This window comes from Rhipicephalus microplus, chromosome 8 (genome assembly GCF_043290135.1).
Source record: "Rhipicephalus microplus isolate Deutch F79 chromosome 8, USDA_Rmic, whole genome shotgun sequence".
NCBI lineage: Eukaryota > Metazoa > Arthropoda > Arachnida > Ixodida > Ixodidae > Rhipicephalus > Rhipicephalus microplus.
In genome coordinates, this window is record NC_134707.1 from 77,630,555 (window position 1) to 77,651,809 (window position 21,255).

The window sequence follows — 21,255 nt, forward strand, 5'->3', positions numbered from 1 at the left end:
CATCACCTTGCGGCATCCACAGACTCTTTTTCTAATTTCAACGTTACCAACAACAAGATGAAAAAAATCAGCCGACAATCTTCCTGCCTGCAATGGACGTTATCTCACTTTTCAAATCATATTATCTCACAATTGTTATCCTACAAATGATAATGTGTGAGATAGACATATGATCACACAATAAAAGACCGCACAGGCACTGCTCTTATGTACAATGTTCGTCTTTATTTGTCATCTTCAAAAGACACAAACTCTCCGAGAAGGCAGTGGTATGTACAATGTATATCTGCAGCTTTTAGGCAAATTTTTTTCCCCAATTCACGTGCCCCCTCTGAGAGCTGGCAAAAATAATTTTTTGACGACGAGCATCATTTTTTTCCACTCTGTTCCACACAGTAGCACCAAAATAAACCGCTTCACTCGAATCTTCACACACGAGCATCGCAACTGGCAATCCTTGTCCGAACTGTAAGAATTTGCCAAGCCAGCTTCCCAATCAGACTTCAGTGTGTCAGCAACCATGAGAACGTGCACCACAAACACGACAAATCAACTTAAGGCCGTAAGAAATTGCAAGATTTTGCAGTGTGAACATCCTTGCCATGTTTTCGAGCAGTGGTAGAACAATGAAAATTGTCGCAGCCTAAATTTCAAGGAGGGTTGCTGTGTTTCTTAGAGCAAAAACCACTTTATGAAATCTATGGAAAACCCGTGAAAGCGGTCGCTGCTCTCATAAAGATGTCTTTTTTTGTTGAAAAGGTGACTTTAGTGAAGTTCTTTGGGCCACTGTCGTTACTTTAGTTCAAACTTCCACCTTTCAAAGAACCTCGCGGTCATTTTGACCATTTACTGGGTTTGAGATCAGTATTTTCGATTCAGCACGATCAGCGTAAAAATCTGAAATCTGCTCCAATCTCGAATATGGTTATACGACTACAGCTTAGGTAAACCAAGGCACTCTAGCTAAACCCCCGTTTTCTAGATAGCAAACGTCAGGCAACACCAATAATTGGCATTTTGTGCCTATGAGTGCTTCTAGAACGAACGAATGCCTAGCCTCGTTCATAAAATTTCGATTGTGACCGATATCTTTGTGTGCCTCCCACGGTTCACAACTGGTTAATATTGAACTAGAAAAATGGGAAAGCCATCCTAGTTATCATTTTTACACATCGTTGGCAAAGGAGCATAACATACTAAATAAAATAAGATACTGCTGTTTAATGCCCCTTTCCTTTATTGCTCTTTAATTGAGCCTCAATATAAAGAACCCGGCTATAACAAAATATCGGTTATAACCAGAGACCGGAACTTTAGGCACGAAAAATGAATGTTTTAGGCCATAAAAACTGCCATTTAGGCATAAATAGGTGTTAAAAATTATCATTTAGGCATATATAGGCACAATTCATAATTACTTCAGTAGCATTCTCAGGACAATCATTCAACTTCTAAAAAACACAGGAGGCAAATTCTGTGCTTCGGGAAAGCTAAATTTATTTTTTTCATAAAAAGAATTAAGAAGAAGCATAATCATTTGAAAAGATTTAGCTGAAAGCGGAAATAATTTGACGTTGTGGGAAAGGCTTTAACAGTGACAAACCAGCATCATCTCAAGGTTTTTGGGCTTGAATTATGCTTGCTTTCAGTCAGTATTTGCTTTCTGCGAAAAAAAAAAAAAACACTCGACGTCCACTGAAGTTTGTGAAGTGTATATTGTAACCTAACACTTTCAAGGCTTTAATTCCATTCAGAATACTTGTATCAGCACCACTCAAAACTTGCTTTAGCCCATACAATCCAAGATTTTTTACAAGGCAGATTTAAGCTTTGAAGCAACCCTGTCAGCGACAAGTCTATTGGGAATGAGGCGAACCTTTCCTGCTCGTCCGAAAAAATACCGGGTATCCGCAAGTTTGCCTTTAAGCGTTAAACTCAATAGTGATATCCTGTCCCTGGTGCGTAGTTCAACCACTTATTGCATACTTTTTATAGCATGATGTTACCTGAGAAATTTAAATTGTGGATTACTATACAGTGTAAGCGATAAAGTTGAAAGTGGCCTGTGTCATTGAAGCTTTTGCATAAGCCTGCATTCTGTGTAATAGGCGCATGCCAGTTCACAGATGCACATATAAAAATAACAAAAGTAATTTGTGTGCACATAAAGTGACTGACCACAAAATACATGTTATTTGTGCAGATTCAGGAGTTACTTAAACAAATTGGCAGTTGCGTAAGGAAATGTGAACTTTATGCCTATGCGTGCTTCAGAATGGACATTAAACACAAAATATTGCTGACCTTTCAATGTCTTCTCCCTTGTTTTCCACATAGAACGTTTCTCAATCTACGGAGTAGAGCTGTGACCCACTGGTCCATTGCCTGAGAAGTACACTTTATGGCTTCTTTGTATTCCGCATCGCTCGGCAGACTTTCGACAGCTGCCATTATGAAGAACATAAATGTCAACGAAACTTGCGTGTAGCGCTAGCCTAGCTTAGTTTCGGCTGATTAGAGTAAGTTCCAGCAAAATTGTACTCTAGCCTCCCAAAAGCAACCGTCGAGCTGCACTACTCTCGGACCTAGCGACGGAGATCTTCAAGGTGCAAGGGGTACACTAGCGTTAGTCTCTCCTCGCTTCACTACAGTACACTCTAGCCTCGCTCACACAACCGCCATGCCACACTGCTCTCGAACCAAGCGACAGAAATCTTTTAGGGGGGGCCCGCTAGCGCTATAGATGCTAGTGTCACTTTGACTCGCTGGGTTACAAGCGTCACTCTCGTAAAGGCGCGTTTATAGTGCGACGTTATTCGAGCGTTGGCAAACATCTCATGCATCGGAGCGCATCGACCGAGTCTAGATATACGTCGGCTGTGGCAGTGCATCAACTTATGATCTGTTTCTGCCGATATAACACAGTGCATGCGAGCGTGGACCCTACGTTGAATCATAATTTCACCTTACCAGGAGCTGAAAGCATGAACGAAAAAAAAAAAAAAAACAACTAGCACGCTAGGCATGTGCTGTCGTTACTATGGCCACACCAAGTGCTTTTTGTTTTCCTCCATATGAACAGCTCATTAAAGCAAAACGTTGGATCGACAAGCGTGAAAAAGCATTTTTAAACACTTAAAAGCTGACATAGGCACGAGCCTCAACATAGGCACCTATAGGCACAATAGATATGTGATTAAAATATTTCTCATCCCTTAGTTTATGTTTATATATTAAATAGGCTCGACATGGACTTAAAGAAAAAATACGCATTTTGCCTAAAGTTCTGGTCTTTAGTTATAAGGAAATAAGGGAAGAGTAGTCTTGCAATGAATATAGTGTTAGGAATGTACTGTTATAACAAATTTTTGGATATAACAAACTTATTTTCTTGTAAGATGCAGCTTTTGTTTTAATGAGGCTTTAGTGTGGCTGCATTGACAAGATATATTGTGCAGACGTGCCTGTGGAAATGCAATAGCAGAATTACATCAAGGCAACTGTCTTCACGTCACAACTTTTCTGCATGTGAGCAGCGGTTGTTGGGCGATGAATGTGAGTAGCCCCAACACTTGGCAAGTGTAGACATCTTTATGATAACAGCAATGGCTTTCCTAGCAGATTTACCTACGATCACCTATGAGAGAGACGCACATTAACGCTCTATAATAAGCTTATTGTCGCATTGATGAACACACGCGGTCTGGGCAAAATATTGCCTGTGCCACAGTTGTTTGCTCAACCACTGCGTACCAGTTGAAGCTTCCATCTCCTTTCTGTGACCTATTTTTTTTTAATAATGCCCAAGTCACGCCATTTGCGATTGGTACATTGATTTATAATTGATCACATCGACACAGAACATCAGCAATAGCTTCACAATTCGTAGATGCAGCTCTAATATTTCTGCCCTGTCAAAGCTCTCTAGTATCGTTGGAAAAAAAAAAACATTTTTTTTTCTCTCAAGACATGTTTCCAATACATATGGCGAAAATTCAATGAAAACAAATTTCTTAAATAGCTCATCTTAATGTGCCTCTTTTTTAATTTTTATGAACCGGCAGTTTCAGTGAAAATCAAACTACGAGAGACAATTTTAAAATGCAGCAGCAGAAACACTGATTTGGGTCTTCCATTTGATATTTGCTTCTGCTAATTTCATTTAAGTACTATGATGACCCTTAGTTTCATGAGAAAAATTACATATACTGCCTAGAGTTGGCACTATTTTTGCATAAAAAAAGAAGCAGCAAGAGTTTACATATGCACACATATTAGTAACATATTAGTGTTTATAATGAGCTAGTATAGAATAAAGTAACACAATTTCTTGATTATTCCAACACAGAAATTTAGGGCACATTACTAAGGCCCTTTGTGAAATTATCGAGTAATAATGGTCCATGAAACGAGGATGGCATCATTGTCAATTGGTGAAATGAGAAAACTAGCAGGCTCAGGATAGGTTCAGATCAACCAATAAATCAATCTATCAAGTTCATTTCCTTTCGATAGGAAGGGTACAGGACTGAAAGCTCAAGAGCTTGACGAGGTACCGAGTTCATTACAAGTTACAGATAGCGTGATGTAGGGTAGCCTCTTGAAAATGTGTTCATTTTGTATTCCAGCGTAGAGCCAAATTTCAACAAAGCCTTAGGCTGCATAAAAAAAACAAGTTTCAGCCAGAATGATTGCAGAGCAGCTTTAGTGTGAAATTTGATGTTTGAAATTATTGGCGGAAACGCTAAAGAAAGCTAAAAAAATAAAATAAGGGCTGTTTTTGGCACCGTGATAAAAAAAAAATAAATACCACCACAACAGCTCAGTGGAATCACTGCATGGCAAGGAGGGTGACCTCAGCAAGGCTTCCAAAATAAACAGAGAGCATGGCTTCTAACATGTGAGCTCCCCAATAAGACCTCTGGGATCAGTAAAATCTGGCAACATCTCAGAGGCAATGTGTTTAGAGATAGATCACTGCTACACCATGGTGATAAATGCCAGGTACAGCGGGGAGGTGAAGAGTTCACAGGCCACTATTTCATGTATTCTTATGGGAACGTGGCCTGCAAGCTTTTGACCGGGACTATACATGCAATGTCTACTGAGACAATAGTTAAAAGTCACCAACTAGTAAACTCAACTGCGGCCTTATCAAGGTTGCTCCAGAGGTACATACTTCACAAATAATGAAATTATTTATTTGCCAAAATGAAACGTATGTGCAATATGCATTTAAATAGGCTGATGTTCATTGTGCCCTAGAGAAAGTAGAGCTAATAAGAAGCTAAACTGGCAGCATAGAATAATCTATTTTGGACACAACAACATGAAATGTCAGTGATGTACTTTTATCTAAATTAGTGATCTAGAGGCTATCGTGTGTCCGAATGAGTTGGTTTTATTTTATTTTCACTTCTTTTTCATTGTGAATTATGATTTTTATAATAATCATCATCAAGAGGTATCAGAACACACGTCAGCACACACTGCTCTTGATATACAAGTGGCAAACGGCAATGTTCGCATAATACTGATCAAGCTCGCCAGTGGTACCTCGGACAAGCGGCAACGGGAAAGCTCACTTTATGGAAAACTTAGCTCCATTCAATCACCACAAAATATTATTCCCCACAGAAACATGTCTTGTGTGTTTCATATTTGATATAAAATGATAATCGAGCTAAACGCGTGATTTGTGCTCAAAAGTTGGCACAGTCATTTTGGTAGGTGTCGCTTTCGTATTAGCGCACACTTGGAACTCATGATCATGACATTTCCTCATAATTTGAACGTCCGTGTTCAACCAACCTGAATGTAAGTGCCCTTGTGCGCTGCTATTGAAAAATAATAAGAATTTATTTATTTTAAACATGATACCACATAAATCAGTTTCATACTATTTCTTAAGGGTGTGGGCCAACAGATTCCATGCATCGAGCAAAACATATTTTTTTGTTGCACATGGCAATCGGTGAATCTATGTAACTGCTGCTGAGCCAGAACAGGTGGTATAGTGGCTGCAAAATGTCTTCAATTAATCTAATTTTGCCTGCCTCAGCAAATAACTGAAAATCATGCATGCAACAATAGGTAAACAAATTGCCAGGTCAGCTACGTGATGTGACCATTCGTAATACTTAGAGGGCACTAGATAAACAATGCAATGACTGGTAAGAAAAAATATCTTATTACAGCCTTCACGTAGCTTCAGAGTTGGGGGCAACAAATTAGGCTCTTCTTTTTAGTTAACAAATCTAGAATTTTTTAATCTTTGAAAGAAAGAGACTGATGCGACCTCTTTGAATCACATATTTTCCCTACTAAGCAAGCAAAATGATCAACCTTCAGCAATTCGCGTCTGAAAACACAGCAAGGACATCATCTTCCAATGCACAGAGAGCCATTTACAAAACAACAAATAATTCTGAACGTCATTGGAACAAGCAACTTACATTGTGACATGCTGTCGTGTCTGAAGTTGTCGCAGGTACACGACACGCCAGAGCAAACGGCAATAAAAGCACTGTCGTAATAGCTGACAGCAACGGCGCTTCGTTCTTCACAACAAACCAACGCGCAAACGAAACAATGTAACAGTCGCAACGCTCTTATCACTGGCGTCAGACAATATGCACTCTCGCAAAGTCGTCACAATCAATCACGTCACACAAGTACACAATCTAGGTCTCACTAAGCCTTTTGTTCTACAGCTACGTCTCTTACGGAAGTCGTCTGCGAGAGGAAACGGGCCTGTACAGTTTCTTGGGTATTTGGGTGTACACGATGAGCACGTACAGTGGTGAGCGCGGTGATCACATACCACTATGAGCATTTTGAGTACGAACGCAGTTCGACTTTTGTTTAACAGGTATGCCTGTGCAGTGTGTGACGCTTACAGTGACGAAAAAAAAAAAGCACAGAGGAAGAAACGTTTGGGAGAAACTTCGAAACAATCAAGACAGTACTGCTTTTTGAAAGTGTACTCCCAACTCGAATGCCCTAGTGGCACCAATTCGTCCAACGTTCCCAGAATGTTTGCTGGCAACATTGTTAACATTGTCTAAACATTGCAGATGTTGCTTCATCAATATGGCAACAATGCACGCTAGTTCTAGCTTTTCAAATTGACTTCCACTATAGAGTACACACGCAAAGACAGCAAGGGCATAAAGTGGCACCATCTGGAGAGACCATATGCAAGCTTTCAGCACTAGCATACTTGGTAACCGTGGCAACTGTTATATTCTCAGCACATACCTAACGCAAGTGTTCAACTATGCAGATTCTTTCCTGACATAACCTGAACATATCTGAATTTTTTGTTTCTTCGCCAAGACGTTTCTTTCTCTGTGATTGCCAATAACTGTTAAAACAAATATGAAATAATGGTGCACAATCGGGCAAACTGGTAACACGCCCAAAACAAAAACATCACGACATAATGGACACGCATTTTCGGGGAAAACTTGGCACAAGTCACTAACTTTCACTCTGCGTACTGAAAAACAATCTTCTAGAGTAGCTATAGGCCTTTTGCTATAAATGCATGCTTCTATGTGCAGTTACAACACACAACACCAGCGGAACATACTTTTGTTCCGGCTGGAACAAAACTTTGGTGCTAGAAAACACGGCACATTACTAACATCGTATGTGACTACAAAAGTATCACTACGGCTTAGCAGGTAGGCTTGCAGTTGCAATGACAGATCCAGTTTTTAAGGGGGGAAAGTGGACTTTTGACACGACGTGCATCGCAATTTTAGTAAGGCTTATAAAAACTTCAATGATTGAGTACTTTCATGTGCCCATACCAAATATAAGCTCAGGTATTGTGTATACAATGCCACAAATTTTAAAATTATTTATTCATAAAAAAATTTCATTTGACCTTGATTTTCATGGACTGGCTATTTAAATCCCGGTCAATGAAAAACTGCATTTCAAACAGACCACTGAATGCAACAAGGTTAATTTTACGATTTTAGCTTTTCAAAAACAAAAGCTATGGATTTTTTAAACTCTCATTTGAGCAGCTGAGGAAAAGCACATCTCTTATTTCACCCTTCGTGAAAAAAAATTTTTAACTAACTTTCAAAAGTAACACTTACCACTCACACTCGAGAAGCAATCGGCATTCCAGCAAGACAAATTATGACCAAAACTGGGCATGCCAGGTCTGAGAAAGGTTTCTAAGAAGATTATGTTATGAAAAAATTAAGGAGGGAAAACAGTAATAAAGAAAAGACCAGAGATTGGTTGCTGATGTATAAAAGACCGTTATGACTGAAATAATGATATAGCATTCATAAAAAATGGTGAGACACGCATAAGTTGTGGCAGAATCAAGAATACTTTAAAGGAAATCAATTTCTTAGGGCATTTTTAGGGCAGTTATAATTTCTGAAAAGCAGCTTTCCACCTTAGAATATCCCATAGTAGGCGTTCACAAAACGACACAGCGCAGCGTCAAATAGCTCTTGCACAACATTTGTCAGCAGAAAGTGAAATAACATTAACAATTGCAAACCTTGGCACCATTTTTCACAGTGCTATGGCGGGCAATCACAAGGTACAGCACCATGTACTATGTAGTACACTCGAACCTCCTTATAGAAAAGTCATATCTGCCTTGAAAATACTTTGTTATATCCAAAAAATTGTTATAAACGATTATTTGTAACTCTGTATTTATGACAAAGCTAATGTTATATCAGAAAAATTGTTATAAACAATTATTTGTAACAGTGTGTTTATGATGGTCAATTACACCGTTATAACCAATAATTCGCTATATCCGAAATTCGTTATATCTAAGTTTGAGTGCAGTCTGCAGTGATGATAAAATGACAGCTGAGACTGTCGCCACCACACGTCTTGAATCATGCCTCGTAGATTTACATAGAGCTCTGTGAACAAAATATCCTGAACAGGTAAAAAGCAGCTCCTCAAATTTTCGTTTTGCATCATGTGTGCAACAGATTCGAACGAAATTTTCAAAGTGGTATAATCTATCGGCGATAAAGAAACAGCCACCCTACTAAAAAGATTTGATGAAGAAATAATTGTTCTTAAGTTTTGTTAATGAAATCAAGTGAGCATTATTGTTATCTGTAAATTTCTAAGGAGATTAAACACTGTAATAATTACAGATGCAGTGAACACAGCTTCTGCATTTGTCATAGAAGTATTAGCAGAAGCGTTATATAACTGGCTGAAGATTTTTAGGTGATGGAACATGGGTAGGCATATTTTACGCAGGACTTGGATTACTTCACAAATGTTCCTATAAGGTGTAGCCGGGTGAACTTGAAAATGAGAATCTGCATGTGACAGCCGAATAGTTTGTAAGAATGCACTATGTCCCATGTGACAGTGTAATGTCTGCATGGTACTGTGCAAATCGCTTAACAATTAAAACAAGGTAGCTCGTTCTCCAGCTTGCTCTCTTGTGGGCATCAGCATTTCATAAGTTGGCTTCCTTATTTTTTACGCACACCAAATTTACCTCATATATGACAGAAGGAACGGATAGCTATAGAGCAAACTGGGCACAATAAAAAAAATGTGAGACTCACATTTCAAGCTTGCGAGATACAGGTTTTAATATAAGCTTAGGTCTAATGTATGCCACGTAAAGTTAATGATGATTGTGAGCATGAACGCATGCTGGCTGACTTTTTACCTGCCCTGAAAGGTACGTATAGACACGAAAGTGCACAGATTCAGCCCCACTGAAACCTGGACGTAAACTCTGTACATCTCCATCTGGCACATTTTGAATGTTCTCTGTTTAATGCCAACCTGGTAACCAGCTACTACTTCAACATTGTTAAGTATGACGATTATGACGTTACTTAATCATTCAGCTAGCGAAGGCCTATGTTTGTGCACGTACGAGTCATTTACAAAAGGATTTTAGACAAGGCTACTGCCACTGATGTTATGCACGTTCTCTCGACTAACTCGGTGATGTTCACATGAACATCATAAATAACATGGCATTCCATTAACATTGGAACATTGTTGAGCATGATACATTGGCCAAGACATACTGCCCAGCCGTCCTATACTGTCTACCGACTGTTTCACAGAACAAACACTCGCACAAATTATGATCTTGACATTGCCTGTAAAGCAAAAACAAAAATCGTCTAAAGCTTGTAAAGGTAATACATATTTACGGCTAAAAATTCTAGTCTGGACTGTACACCTTCCTCGATATACTTCAGACTAAATGTCTGTAATTAGATTTTGGATTTATGTGGCAACCTGGGAAAACCATCCACATATAATGTCGACAGAAACATATATGCTCTGTTAGGAGCAGAGAATACGGCAACAATGCTACAGCAACCAGAAAGCTAGTCTTGCGGACTTTCAACAAACAGAACTCCATAACAAATAAATAAAAAATAATTACACAAGCGTAATACGCGTAACGTTTGATATAGTATCTCTAGACCCGTATGTTTTTGTGTTCTGTTTTTTCTTGTACACGTGGCCTCAAGTCAAAATGTTGGACTGACCCATGGAGAACAGATTTTGTAGGGAGTTTTCTGATCCGTTGGATGAACAATTACAGCCATATGTTGTGTACTTGACTGTGAATAACTTAAATCTCAAAACTGTAATGACCGGGACACGGAAAACTTGGAAGCAAGAACACTGTCATGAGCACCTTCTGATGCTGTACACAAAAGCGAAGATCTTTTTTTTTGTAACAATAACATTATCTACAGTAGAACAGCCTGTGCAGCTCTCATAACTGTAATGCTTACATATCAACTACATTTGGGGACAACTTTTTATGGCACACAGCCAAAATTTTAGAGCTAGAGCTCACACGTTGAAGTGACACTGGTTGTAACTACTATAAATTCGAAAGGTTCCCGCATGACGCCATAAAAACAATGAGCTCAAGTTTTCACACTAAACTATGGTGCGGTGTGCTTTTCAACGAGAAAATAGTTTCTGCCGAGCTCATGAATAATTTACAGAGTCCAATTAGGTCAAAAAATGAGCACATGCATCCACGGACATTCCTGAGAGATGGCGCGACTTTACCATGCTCCATTGTCGAGACATGCTGGCAGAATATCAATGAGTGCATAAGTCTTCTGGCACGCGACAGTCATGACAAACATTGAATGTGACAGTCACGACGTAGCACATGACAGGCGCGACGAAGTGTGACGCAATTTTTTTATGATTTGCACTACGGCGTGTGTAACTGTGTATATACGTGCTGTAGATACATCCCGCAATTTTTGCTGTGTAGCCACAGAATGTCGTCCCCATGTATAGCATGTCTCTAAATCTTCCGCGTGATTTGTATTTACAAAAACAAACTACTGCCCTACAGACTCGGTGCACTATACAACGTGTGACAGACGCATACACGACGACCTTTCGGGAGGTATGCACAGGTTTTGCCACACAACTTGTGACTTTCAGGTGCTGCTGCTCACTTCGGAGTGACAAACAGGCAGAAAAAAAAAAGATGCGTGCTGATTAACACAGTGCATCGGCCACACGTGATGCGAAAATGTCACGTGAGAAACCAGCTGACATCGGAAGCGCACGTGTGACATGTCTTGCATGAAAGTCTCAGAAGCTTGGAGTTCCGTGGCAGCAGTGCCAAAATATAAATCACCGTCACATGCATCTCACTGCGTCACACATGACGGCAAAGCGTGACGGGATGCTGCTGCAGAAGAGTTACAACACAGTACGATAAGATCGAAATACGAGTGAGCAACACGTCAGTGCTAATGGCAATAAATCAATGCACATGCACACATCGTCCGCACTTCATGTGATGGGTGTGACAAACAAATGAGCTAACTTGACACGTAAGTCACAAGCCATGAGTGTTTATGAGTGACACAAAGCTACAAAATATTGTTCAGATACTACAAACATTAAGTTCTTTGATAACCCATTGGAGGTTTGCAATCAGAATTCACTATTTGTCAAAACAATGGCAAAATATTTTCGTGCATACTGCAAATATAAAATATTTGTAAATGCTGCAGTATGGCGTAAAGTAAGTCAGCTACACCAAAACTCAAATTCTTGAAACCTCTACTATATATTTTATCATGTCATAAAAAATATAAAAGTTTTGTAAGCATTTTGTTTTCCATAGCGATAAAGCTTGTTGCAAAGCTTATAAGGGGTCATTTTTAGCTACAGAGTGAACTGTTATGCCATAAAACTTTTTCAAGTCTTCTAGTAAGAAGAAATGAATGTACACTTAAAGCGCAAAGCAGGGTCATGAGCTCCCGCATGCTGACACACTGATCATGGAATGAGTTTTGCGATCGTAGTGCTTTGTAATTCTGAAAAAATTCTAACAACAAACCAATTCGCTTACAACAAAGGGTGCCGTGCATCCCAATCCTATGGGTGCCCGACACGATCGCACACGTGCGACGTGCGTGTGACAAAGATCCATGTCTTGTTTAGCAACGAGAGTACAGTGTGCGCATGTCAAGTTTCATCTTAGAAGCATGCTGGTCTCAACAGTGAGCAAACTTCCAGCTGCAATGAGTGACTGAGGTCCTAAACATTAGAAGAAAAGAAAATGCTTCCTACTCACAAAGTTCTTCTCGTCTTATCTGTTAATGTCTGTGATTGGCTGAAAAGTAAGTGTGCAGCAGTTATTTACAACATGTCGACAACACTCTCATTCTTTCCACTTGCAGACTTAAAACATTAGTACTTCAGACAACACGATGGGTCACTACTGAATCGCTCCATATTTACACATACACATAAAAGGATAAATAGGAAAGGAGCTGCAACAATTAAGGCAAGTACTTAATAAGTTTCTTCACTACTGTGCTGCACGCTGCTTTGGCAACGAAGAATGTTATGTACATGTTGAGAGGTCGCACTTTGAGTGCCTCAGTCGCTGCTGAATTAGCTTGCTGTAGAAACAGAATGACCTAGCAACAAAGGCCCGGGCTCATTCATGAGAACTTTTGAAAGGTCCCCTTTCCTCTAAGGCTTTCTTGACGGTAACGACCTGGCCATATAAACTCAAATGCACACCCGACTTAAGAGCTCTTTTTTTCTACTCCTGACCTTAATGTACAAAATTTGGACAACTTAGCGCTGACAGTGTTAAGCACAGTTTTCATAATCTTCCTGTCATGAGCATCACTTTTTCTCGCTTGGCTGTGTCACCTTTGGCTTGAAAATTTCTAGTCATTGAGAAAAATCCACTTTATCGGGCCCTGCATTTGCTGTCTGACAGGAAATGTAGCCACTTTTATGCTCATTCATGCAGATAATGATTTCAACGATGTCCCCCTTCAACAATCTCCAACTTGGGCTAACATTATGTTTGTGATTGCTGATGCACGGCAAATCACCATAAATGTTAAAGAGGCCATTTAGGGTTACACAAGCCTTTGAAGCTGAATCAGTGAGAAATCAACACTCTTGGGCTTTGCGTTTGCTATCTTGCATGAAATATCACCGCCGTTACGCTCAATCGTGTGGATAATGAGCTGTCAATAATGTCACCTCTTTTATATGTTCTGCCACTAGGGCAAACGTAGTCACACTCGTCACTGCCTGATGCGTGGTGCATCATCATAGATCTTAAATAGGCCTCTCAGGGTTACACAAAGTATCCCGGCGAGTCTCCCTTCATAGTCCTTATTTTGGCACTTCTATCAGCCTCGCTGCTTGAATTGGAGAATCACGTCAGAAATGCGAGAACTGTTCCAACATCTTTCTCTCAATGTCGGCTCAGAGCGGGGGGACCAGAGGGGTCCATCAGGCAGGGTATCTCCGGCATTGTTTGTCTTCCTGCAGGGTTTCCCCGGCTCACGCGACGGGGTCGTCGTGAATGTCCTCGTCAGCCCCGCACACGATGGTCGATGAGCTGGTGGCACCCGACACGTGGCGTGGGCTCGGGTCACCGTGAAACGTCACGCTCACGACGGGCAAGCTCACTTTGCGACGTGAGCCATGAGTTCGTGCAGCCGCGGCTGACAGGCTTCCCGAGCGCTGCCTCCCCTTCTTCTTCTGCTGCTTCTTGTTGCCGTTGCGGTTGACCGCGCTGCCGCCGTTGAGCGCGACGGCGAGTGTGAGCGGCTCGAGCTCGTGGCTCTCGCTGTGCACGATGGCCGTGGGGCAGCTTGCGCTCGACGTGGACAGGGTGGACTCGGAGAGCGCGTACACGGTCTTGTCGACGGGTGCCGGCGATGCGCTCTCGCAGCAGTGCAGACTCGGGTAGTCAAGCTGTAGCTGGCCGTGCTGCGGTCCAGCAATGCTGAGCAGCGAGTGAAAGAAGAATGTGGCGTACACCCAGGAGACGACCGTGATGAGCATGAGGAAAGTTCCCACTTGGAGGTAGGCAAGCACGAATGATGGGAACATGAGCGCTCCGGCCAGGAAACTCGTCATGGCCGCCATGGTGACGGGACTGCCGACGCGAGACAGCGACTGAATCACCGAGGTCTCGCGATCCTGCTGCATCCAAGGCGAAAAGGTGAAGGCAAGTAAGGCTGGCAGAAACTTTTTTAAACATATGTTGTTAAGCTCAATTTCTTTTCGCCAGCTGAGCAGCTGGCGAAACACTTCTTTAGCATGGTCAGAAAACTCTGCCGATCGGCAGTTGAGGCTCCTGAAAACACGCAAGACACATTATAGAGCGGCACGCGGCGTGCAATTTAGAGTTAATTTTTGAAGCCAGCTAAAAAATGCTCCCTTTTCTTTTTACAATTGATGCCATATACTGAAATGACTAGACCGTACATTCGAATTCGCTGTCATTGGCTGATTTGAGCATTGTGGACCTGCTGGAAGCATCATGGACATTGTGGACCTGCTGCAAGAGGCCGCCACGTATGCTTGTGATCTCACTGATGGCAAACCGCACATTAAAAAAAAAAGACAAAAATTCTCAATGTCGTGACGCGAACGTGACACAACTTTTTTTTTTGCATTGTCCCTCCCTGCTTAGCTCGCAGCACGCTCGTCAGGATGAGATGCAGAGTTATAGAGTTTCATACAATGACCTAAGAGAAAACTGTCGTTGTGATTGTTGTACCATCATGAGAATGCTCGGAAGTGCAGGCTTCGAATTGAATAACATTAACTAGTGAACTGACTGTGATATTTTCTACTGTTTCTGTTTGGTTTCATGCAACATTGGTAGTAGCGTGTGGTCTGAAGCCCTCGAGCAGTGTCTTCATGGTTAAAAGAGGCTGAAGGTCGCTAGGTCGCTTTGTTTGCTGCGACATCGCTGCTTTACAAGTCATATAGGACAGTTTTAGCAGGGCATCATGCACTCTCTGCTGAGCATAGATGTAGCGTCTGATGTCAGTGCAGGATATCACATAAAGCTCACTTTTTTTGTGTGTGTGAACGCATCTTGACAATACTTGTGCAAATCAACTTCAAAACAACGATAAAGGTAAGAAGACACGCCGTCACATTACTCTGACTCGTCCTCACCACAAAACGAGGTGTGTTGGCGGCAGGCCGCTTGAACAGATGTACCTCGCATTGCAGCAGATTATACGTTAAGAGTTTCTCACTCAATACAGTACTGTAATTTCTATAAACAGATAATGCATACTTTCGAGGGAATAACAAGTGTGATTGTTTTTAAGTGTTGTGAAAAATACTTCATCATAACCTGATGCCAAATCTCCAACACAATGGCAGAGCAATGAATACCCTGAAGTTGGTTGAATTTGTCTATGTTCCACTTTCATCGCACGGTCGCAGAAAGCTTTGGCAATAAGGGTTATGTGCAAAAGAATGGAGCAAGTTTTAGTTCTAAATAACTTTATGTCCCATTGTTTCACACTAAAGGGTTACACCATCTCCCGCTAAAGGGAACCATGTGAAGACGCGAAGCAGCGCTGATGTTCACATGTGTTTCCATTTGTTGCTTCCCTTTGTGTGTTTTTATGTATGTTTCACTTGTGTGTGGAGTTGTGTATATGTTGTGTACCGCTTATGTTACCCCCTTACTATTTATGTGTATTACCATGTGTGTGCTGCGAAGTGAACACCCAGCACTGCTAGGAGAGTGCAGCGGAGCGACTGTGCGCAGCGTTACATACAAGCACACAGCGGTGGCAGAGAGATAAACGGGAGCGCTCTGCCACCTCCTTCACCCCACCTCTTGGCGCTCTCCCGGGGAGAGGGCGGAGAGCTGCCATATGCGCCGTGGGATACCGGACGGTCGCTGTGGATGGACACAGCCCTGAGCATAAGCTGCTTTGCATCTAGAGAAACATCGCGAATCTCAAGAAGGTAACCCATCCGAAGCAGATCGGAAGCGCGAACTTCTCATCACTCCCAATGCAGTACAAGCGCCGCTGAAGGAGCCCACATAAGCAGCAGTGCCAGCTTCCCCTCTAGGTATAAAACTAGGAAACTTAATGGCACAAGAGAAGAGAGAAAGCAATTCAAGCGTGTCACAAATCTTTGTAACTGCTCGTACTTGACAGAGTCCAATAGTTTTTGCCACGGTCAGTTCATGAGGGCAATAAACTCCTTTAGTTAAGCCATTCAGTCGTTACTTGGAAACTGTAAATATGTTCCAGGGCTCTTTTGACTTCCTATTGTAGGAGACACATGCTGAATTATGATGTCTAACTTAATACAATACAATATTTCTCTGCCAAATGAATCCCACTCGCATGCATAGCAACTCTTTAACCCATTTAAAGAAGGCATTCTACCGCCTTTAGTGCTCTGAAGGTATAGTTCCTTGTAGTCCGACACGAAAACCAGACTTCCACGTACCCTTGATGTCCACCCCAAAGAATACCTACACGCTTGAGGGGTTCAGCTTCTTTACAAACTTTTTACAATTCACAAATTGCTGAGTTATAGAAGCAATATAGATGTGACGGTAACTACACATGGTAATTCTTTGCTCAAGGACATGTTTAGAAAATCTTTACATGTCATCAGTGTTCTCAGAGATGGACATATTATAAAAAGATAGCAATTAATGGTATTGATGCTTCACACCAGCAGTTAACTGCAATGTAGTGTGCGACTGCAGTATTTATTACGTGTTTTCATGAGACCTTGCACTACAAGATGTAGCTGCAAACACAGTTCCTGACATGAGACTTTACAGCAACCCAGTCTTCCACAAACACTTATCAAGACTCTCACTTTACAGCAATCTCTGAAAATAAAGATGACTGGTTTTGTAGTTGAATTCTGCATCTCTGCTCATCTCAGCCAATGGAACTGCTGTTAATTAAAACATGTTTTTATGATCCCATCAGGTTTCATTTATTGAGAGTCTGCTGTACTACATTTACAAACCAGTGGAAGGTTTATTGAGAGAGAGAGTTGTTCGTGGTGTCGAAGAGCATTAGGCATATATATATGTGCATAGCCAGCATAGACACAAAGTCTCTTCACCTGTTCTGATAGCCGATAGGCCACGCCATAGTGTATTGTGTAGTCGACGGCCAGGCCGATAGCCACCGACACCGTGATGCTCTCCAGCACATTGAGCCGCCAACCCATGAGCACCAGCGCGCCCACGGTAGTGCAGATGATGCACGCGATGGTGATGATGGCATACACGCTCACCAGGAGGTTCAGCGTCGTCACCAGAAGGGCCACGAACGAGACGCCCACTGCAACGCCCATGGCAACCAGCGTGCCCTCTGCCAGGCTGCTCTGCAGGTCGTAGAACTCGAGGTCGCTGATGAACCACCCATTGCGGAGTCCCGGCGGCGCGGTCTTCATCTCTTGCTCGATCCAGCTTTCCACGCGGTGCCAGAAGGCGCCCATGTCGTGGTGCGAGTGGGAGTACGAGTAGACGCTGTCGTACTCGAGCACGATCGCTCGCACCGTGCCGTTGCGCAGGAAGCGCGGGCCTGCCATGCCAGGGACGAAGTAGTAGCCGGGCGACTGGTGCAGCTTCGCGATGGCTCGCCGTAGGCAGAGGTTGAAGACGTCCCGCGCGTACGGGAAGTGGGACGACTCGCAGCACGGAAAGCGATTGGCCTGCAAGCAATTGGGTTCACTGGAGGACACTTGGAAGACACTTGGGCTTCGCTTTCAAAAGTAGAATGCAGGAGCGTAATCAGAACCCATAAGCATTGCCTTCTCAATCTCCAGCCTGGCTTCGTTTCTCGAACGACACCCCAGCTATGTCGCAAAGAAAGGAACATCCATGCGCATAATACTAGTCATTTCAAGTTATCCTAGAATGCTGACTGCAAGTAAAGTTGTGAAGTGCTCAATACGCCATAATTCTTCTTTTTGGGAGTTGGCAATGTATCGATTGTGCATCCATGAGGAAACAGGCACACCTGCGCAGCTACACACTTCGTTGTGCTTATGATTATCAATCACGCCCAAGCACATTGTCATAGGTGGCTCATTAAACTACTCGCTAGGTGTACAATATGCATGTTCTCACGCCTAGTACGATTCTACACTTCTGACAAGCAATATTACGTATGTTGAAGAGTCTCCTCCCATTCCGTGATACTCATATAGAGGTTCCCAAGATAGCTTCAAGCACCTAAATATTTCGCAGTAGAACATCTACTCACCATGCATGAGGCCCAGGTTCAATTACTACTCGTTATGATGATTTTCATTATTTATTTACTTGTATCTATCTCAAATTCTCACAGAACAACCAATAACCGTCTACACTGACACTAGAATTTTAGTGACACGAGCTCCTTAACGCTATTGAATTAATAATCTTAATTAGGGGCCATTCCTTCATGCAATGTTTCAGCAAATAATTTTGCCTTTGTAAAGACTCGAGTAATGTGTGTCTGGGGCCTAGTTGGCGAAACAGTTTGATGTCGTCACTAAACCCAGTTGTTAGCCTGTGCTCGTCCTGCCTACTTTTACTTATGTTCCGTCCCCCTCTGCACTGTTTTATTTCAGTTTCAACTTCGTCGTTTTGAACATCCCGTTTTAAACCTATGCCTTGTTTCAAAGGACATCACTGTGACCGTTCAGGAGCCGTAATAAACTACTGAAGATACCGTATTTACATGATTGTAGGTCAACCCATTTTGTCTTAATTTGAAATCCGAAGTGTCTGTGTGTGTGGGGGGGGGGGGGGAGGGAGGAGGTGTCGACCTAGAATTCATAATTATAGTTGGTGACAAGCTAAGAATAGAAAGTAAAGAGTACCACTGTCCATTTGTATTTTGCGCGTCCAACAGTGGCTGCTCATTATTGTGACGTAAGAGTCACGATGAACCAATGACAAATTCAGCATGGCGCCGTTCGCGATGAGAGGCGATGTGCCGCTGCACCGAGACCGTCAGGCATCCGTTCGGTTTTTCGTGGCGTTTTCTTCGTCGAGAACAAGCTATTTCACCCACTCACCCTCAGCATCATCGTCATCGGCCATCATACGATGCTGGCGTTTATGATTTTGCAGCGTTTCAAGTGCACCGAAGCGGCAGAGCTTTACCACGTCCTGTCGGTTCAGTAGCGTGAAGTACCAACATGACGTCTATTCTCTGCGTCGCCAGGATGACCACTCTCGACGATTGCCCTCGTGGTCAGTCGTGTGCAGTAAGGTGAAGGTGAAGCCTCAATGTGCGCGTGTGTGTGTTCTGTAGAATGTGCGCATCTGTGATTTACCACCCGCAAAAGGTGCGGCATCAGCGTTGTCACATGTGTGTGTGTGAGTGTGCTACTTGGGTGTCAGAACCCGAGAATCTTGGTGATCGTTTTCGATATGCGCTGTGTTGTGCACCCGTATGAGTGTTGTAAGTGCGGGCGAGCTGTCAGAAAAAAAGAAACCACGAGGACCTGCCAGTGTCACACAGTACGAGAGTAAACAAACAAGGTGGGAAGAATATGCATTGGTGTTTGCATTAAAAACCGAATTGTGGCCATCTTGTGTTTGTGTAAATATTTTGTCGTGTGCCAGTTGGCACAGGTGCGTCCTCTTAACAGAATCTATCGCCACTGGCTCATAATTACATGCCAGATTGAAATGTTTATTGTGTAATCGCATGTCTGACGCTAGAAGTACAAGCGCCTTGCACAAAAAACGCCATGCGAGGTGCTTCAAACCGGGAAATGATGCGAATATGTAATACCACTGCATCGACCATTATCGATGCAGTGATCACGATCAATCATGATCAGTTACATCGATCGTGATCGTCACTAAGCAATACCGCTAAAACTATTGTTGAGCAAACAAAAAAGAGCAGCATTTCAAAATTCATGAAGTCAATCTCAGATTGCTTCTCCATTCTTCGCATTGAGTCATAGTAGTCATAGATACAGAAAAGAATGAAGAAACCTGGCAGCGAAAGTATCGTAAAAAAATTGCATACAACTTAACGAAATGTGATTATTGCCCCTGTTTTATTTTGTGAAACCGTAAAAGAACAATTTTTTAAATTTAACCCCTACGTTAATTGTGACATTGTTTGTTAACAGTCGAACCCGGGTATATCGAACTCGCCAAAAAACATTTATTAGCTCGATATATGGCATAATTCGATATAGGCCCAGTATAGGTTTGACACAAAGGCACATAACAAACTAGAAGAAAAGTACTTTATTAATATGGTGGCTTACTTGCGTGCCCTACTGTAGAACAAAATAGTCCCAGATTTTTTTTGTGTGTGTCAACGACTTCGTTGCCTGAGACAGCACGCACGCCTCCACGTAGTCCAATGAGTCGGAGCAGCTGAGGTTGCAACCTTCCACATTCAAGCAATAGTGCCGGACCAACGCAAGTGCACTAATCACTTCGGAGGATGTAGGCAATGGGCCGTCGTCGATTTCCATATTGCTGTCTCTTTGGCTCGTGGTCGGCACGAGGTCTGCAATGTAATCTTCATCCTGTAATTGGCCCATGATGGGGACATCATCGTCCGCACTGACGAACTCGTCGAATGTCGATCCGTTGATAGCACCCGGGAACTCTGCCAGCTCGTTCCAAACTTCGGCGAAAACACCTGCGGTGTCTTCAGTGCTGTCAGAATTTGGGGTGTCATCACCAGGCATGCGGAAGCCGGCATGCCTAAAGCAGTTCTGGATCGTCTCCTTCTTGACATCTGCCCACGATCTACTCAACATAGAAATAGCTCCGAGCAAGCCGATCTTAAGCTCTCTGCCGACACAAAGGTTCTGCAGCAGCCTCTTCACCAGGCGCTTCCGATAGCAAGCTTTTATTGCGCAAATAACGCCTTGATCCAGTGGTTGCAATACAGACATAGTGTTCGGGGGCAAAAAACACAGCTCGAT

At 42.5% G+C, this 21,255-nt stretch overlaps 1 protein-coding gene across 3 annotated transcripts in view; it reads right to left on the reverse strand.

Annotated features, from left to right (window-relative positions):
* Positions 1-205: 205 nt before the first annotated feature.
* LOC119185000 (protein dispatched homolog 1-like) overlaps positions 206-21,255 on the reverse strand; it is a 495,836-nt gene continuing 474,786 nt past the window's right edge. For 2 of the 3 annotated variants that reach the window (XM_075872172.1, XM_075872170.1), the window contains exons 16-17: positions 17,422-18,015; positions 206-14,493 (exon numbers count right to left, since the gene is read on the reverse strand). In XM_075872172.1, the coding sequence (XP_075728287.1) occupies positions 13,846-14,493; positions 17,422-18,015 (1,242 nt within the window). In that variant the 3' untranslated portion in view covers positions 206-13,845. The remainder of the gene's footprint in view (positions 14,494-17,421; positions 18,016-21,255) is intronic. The other variant, XM_075872171.1, reaches the window with a different exon arrangement.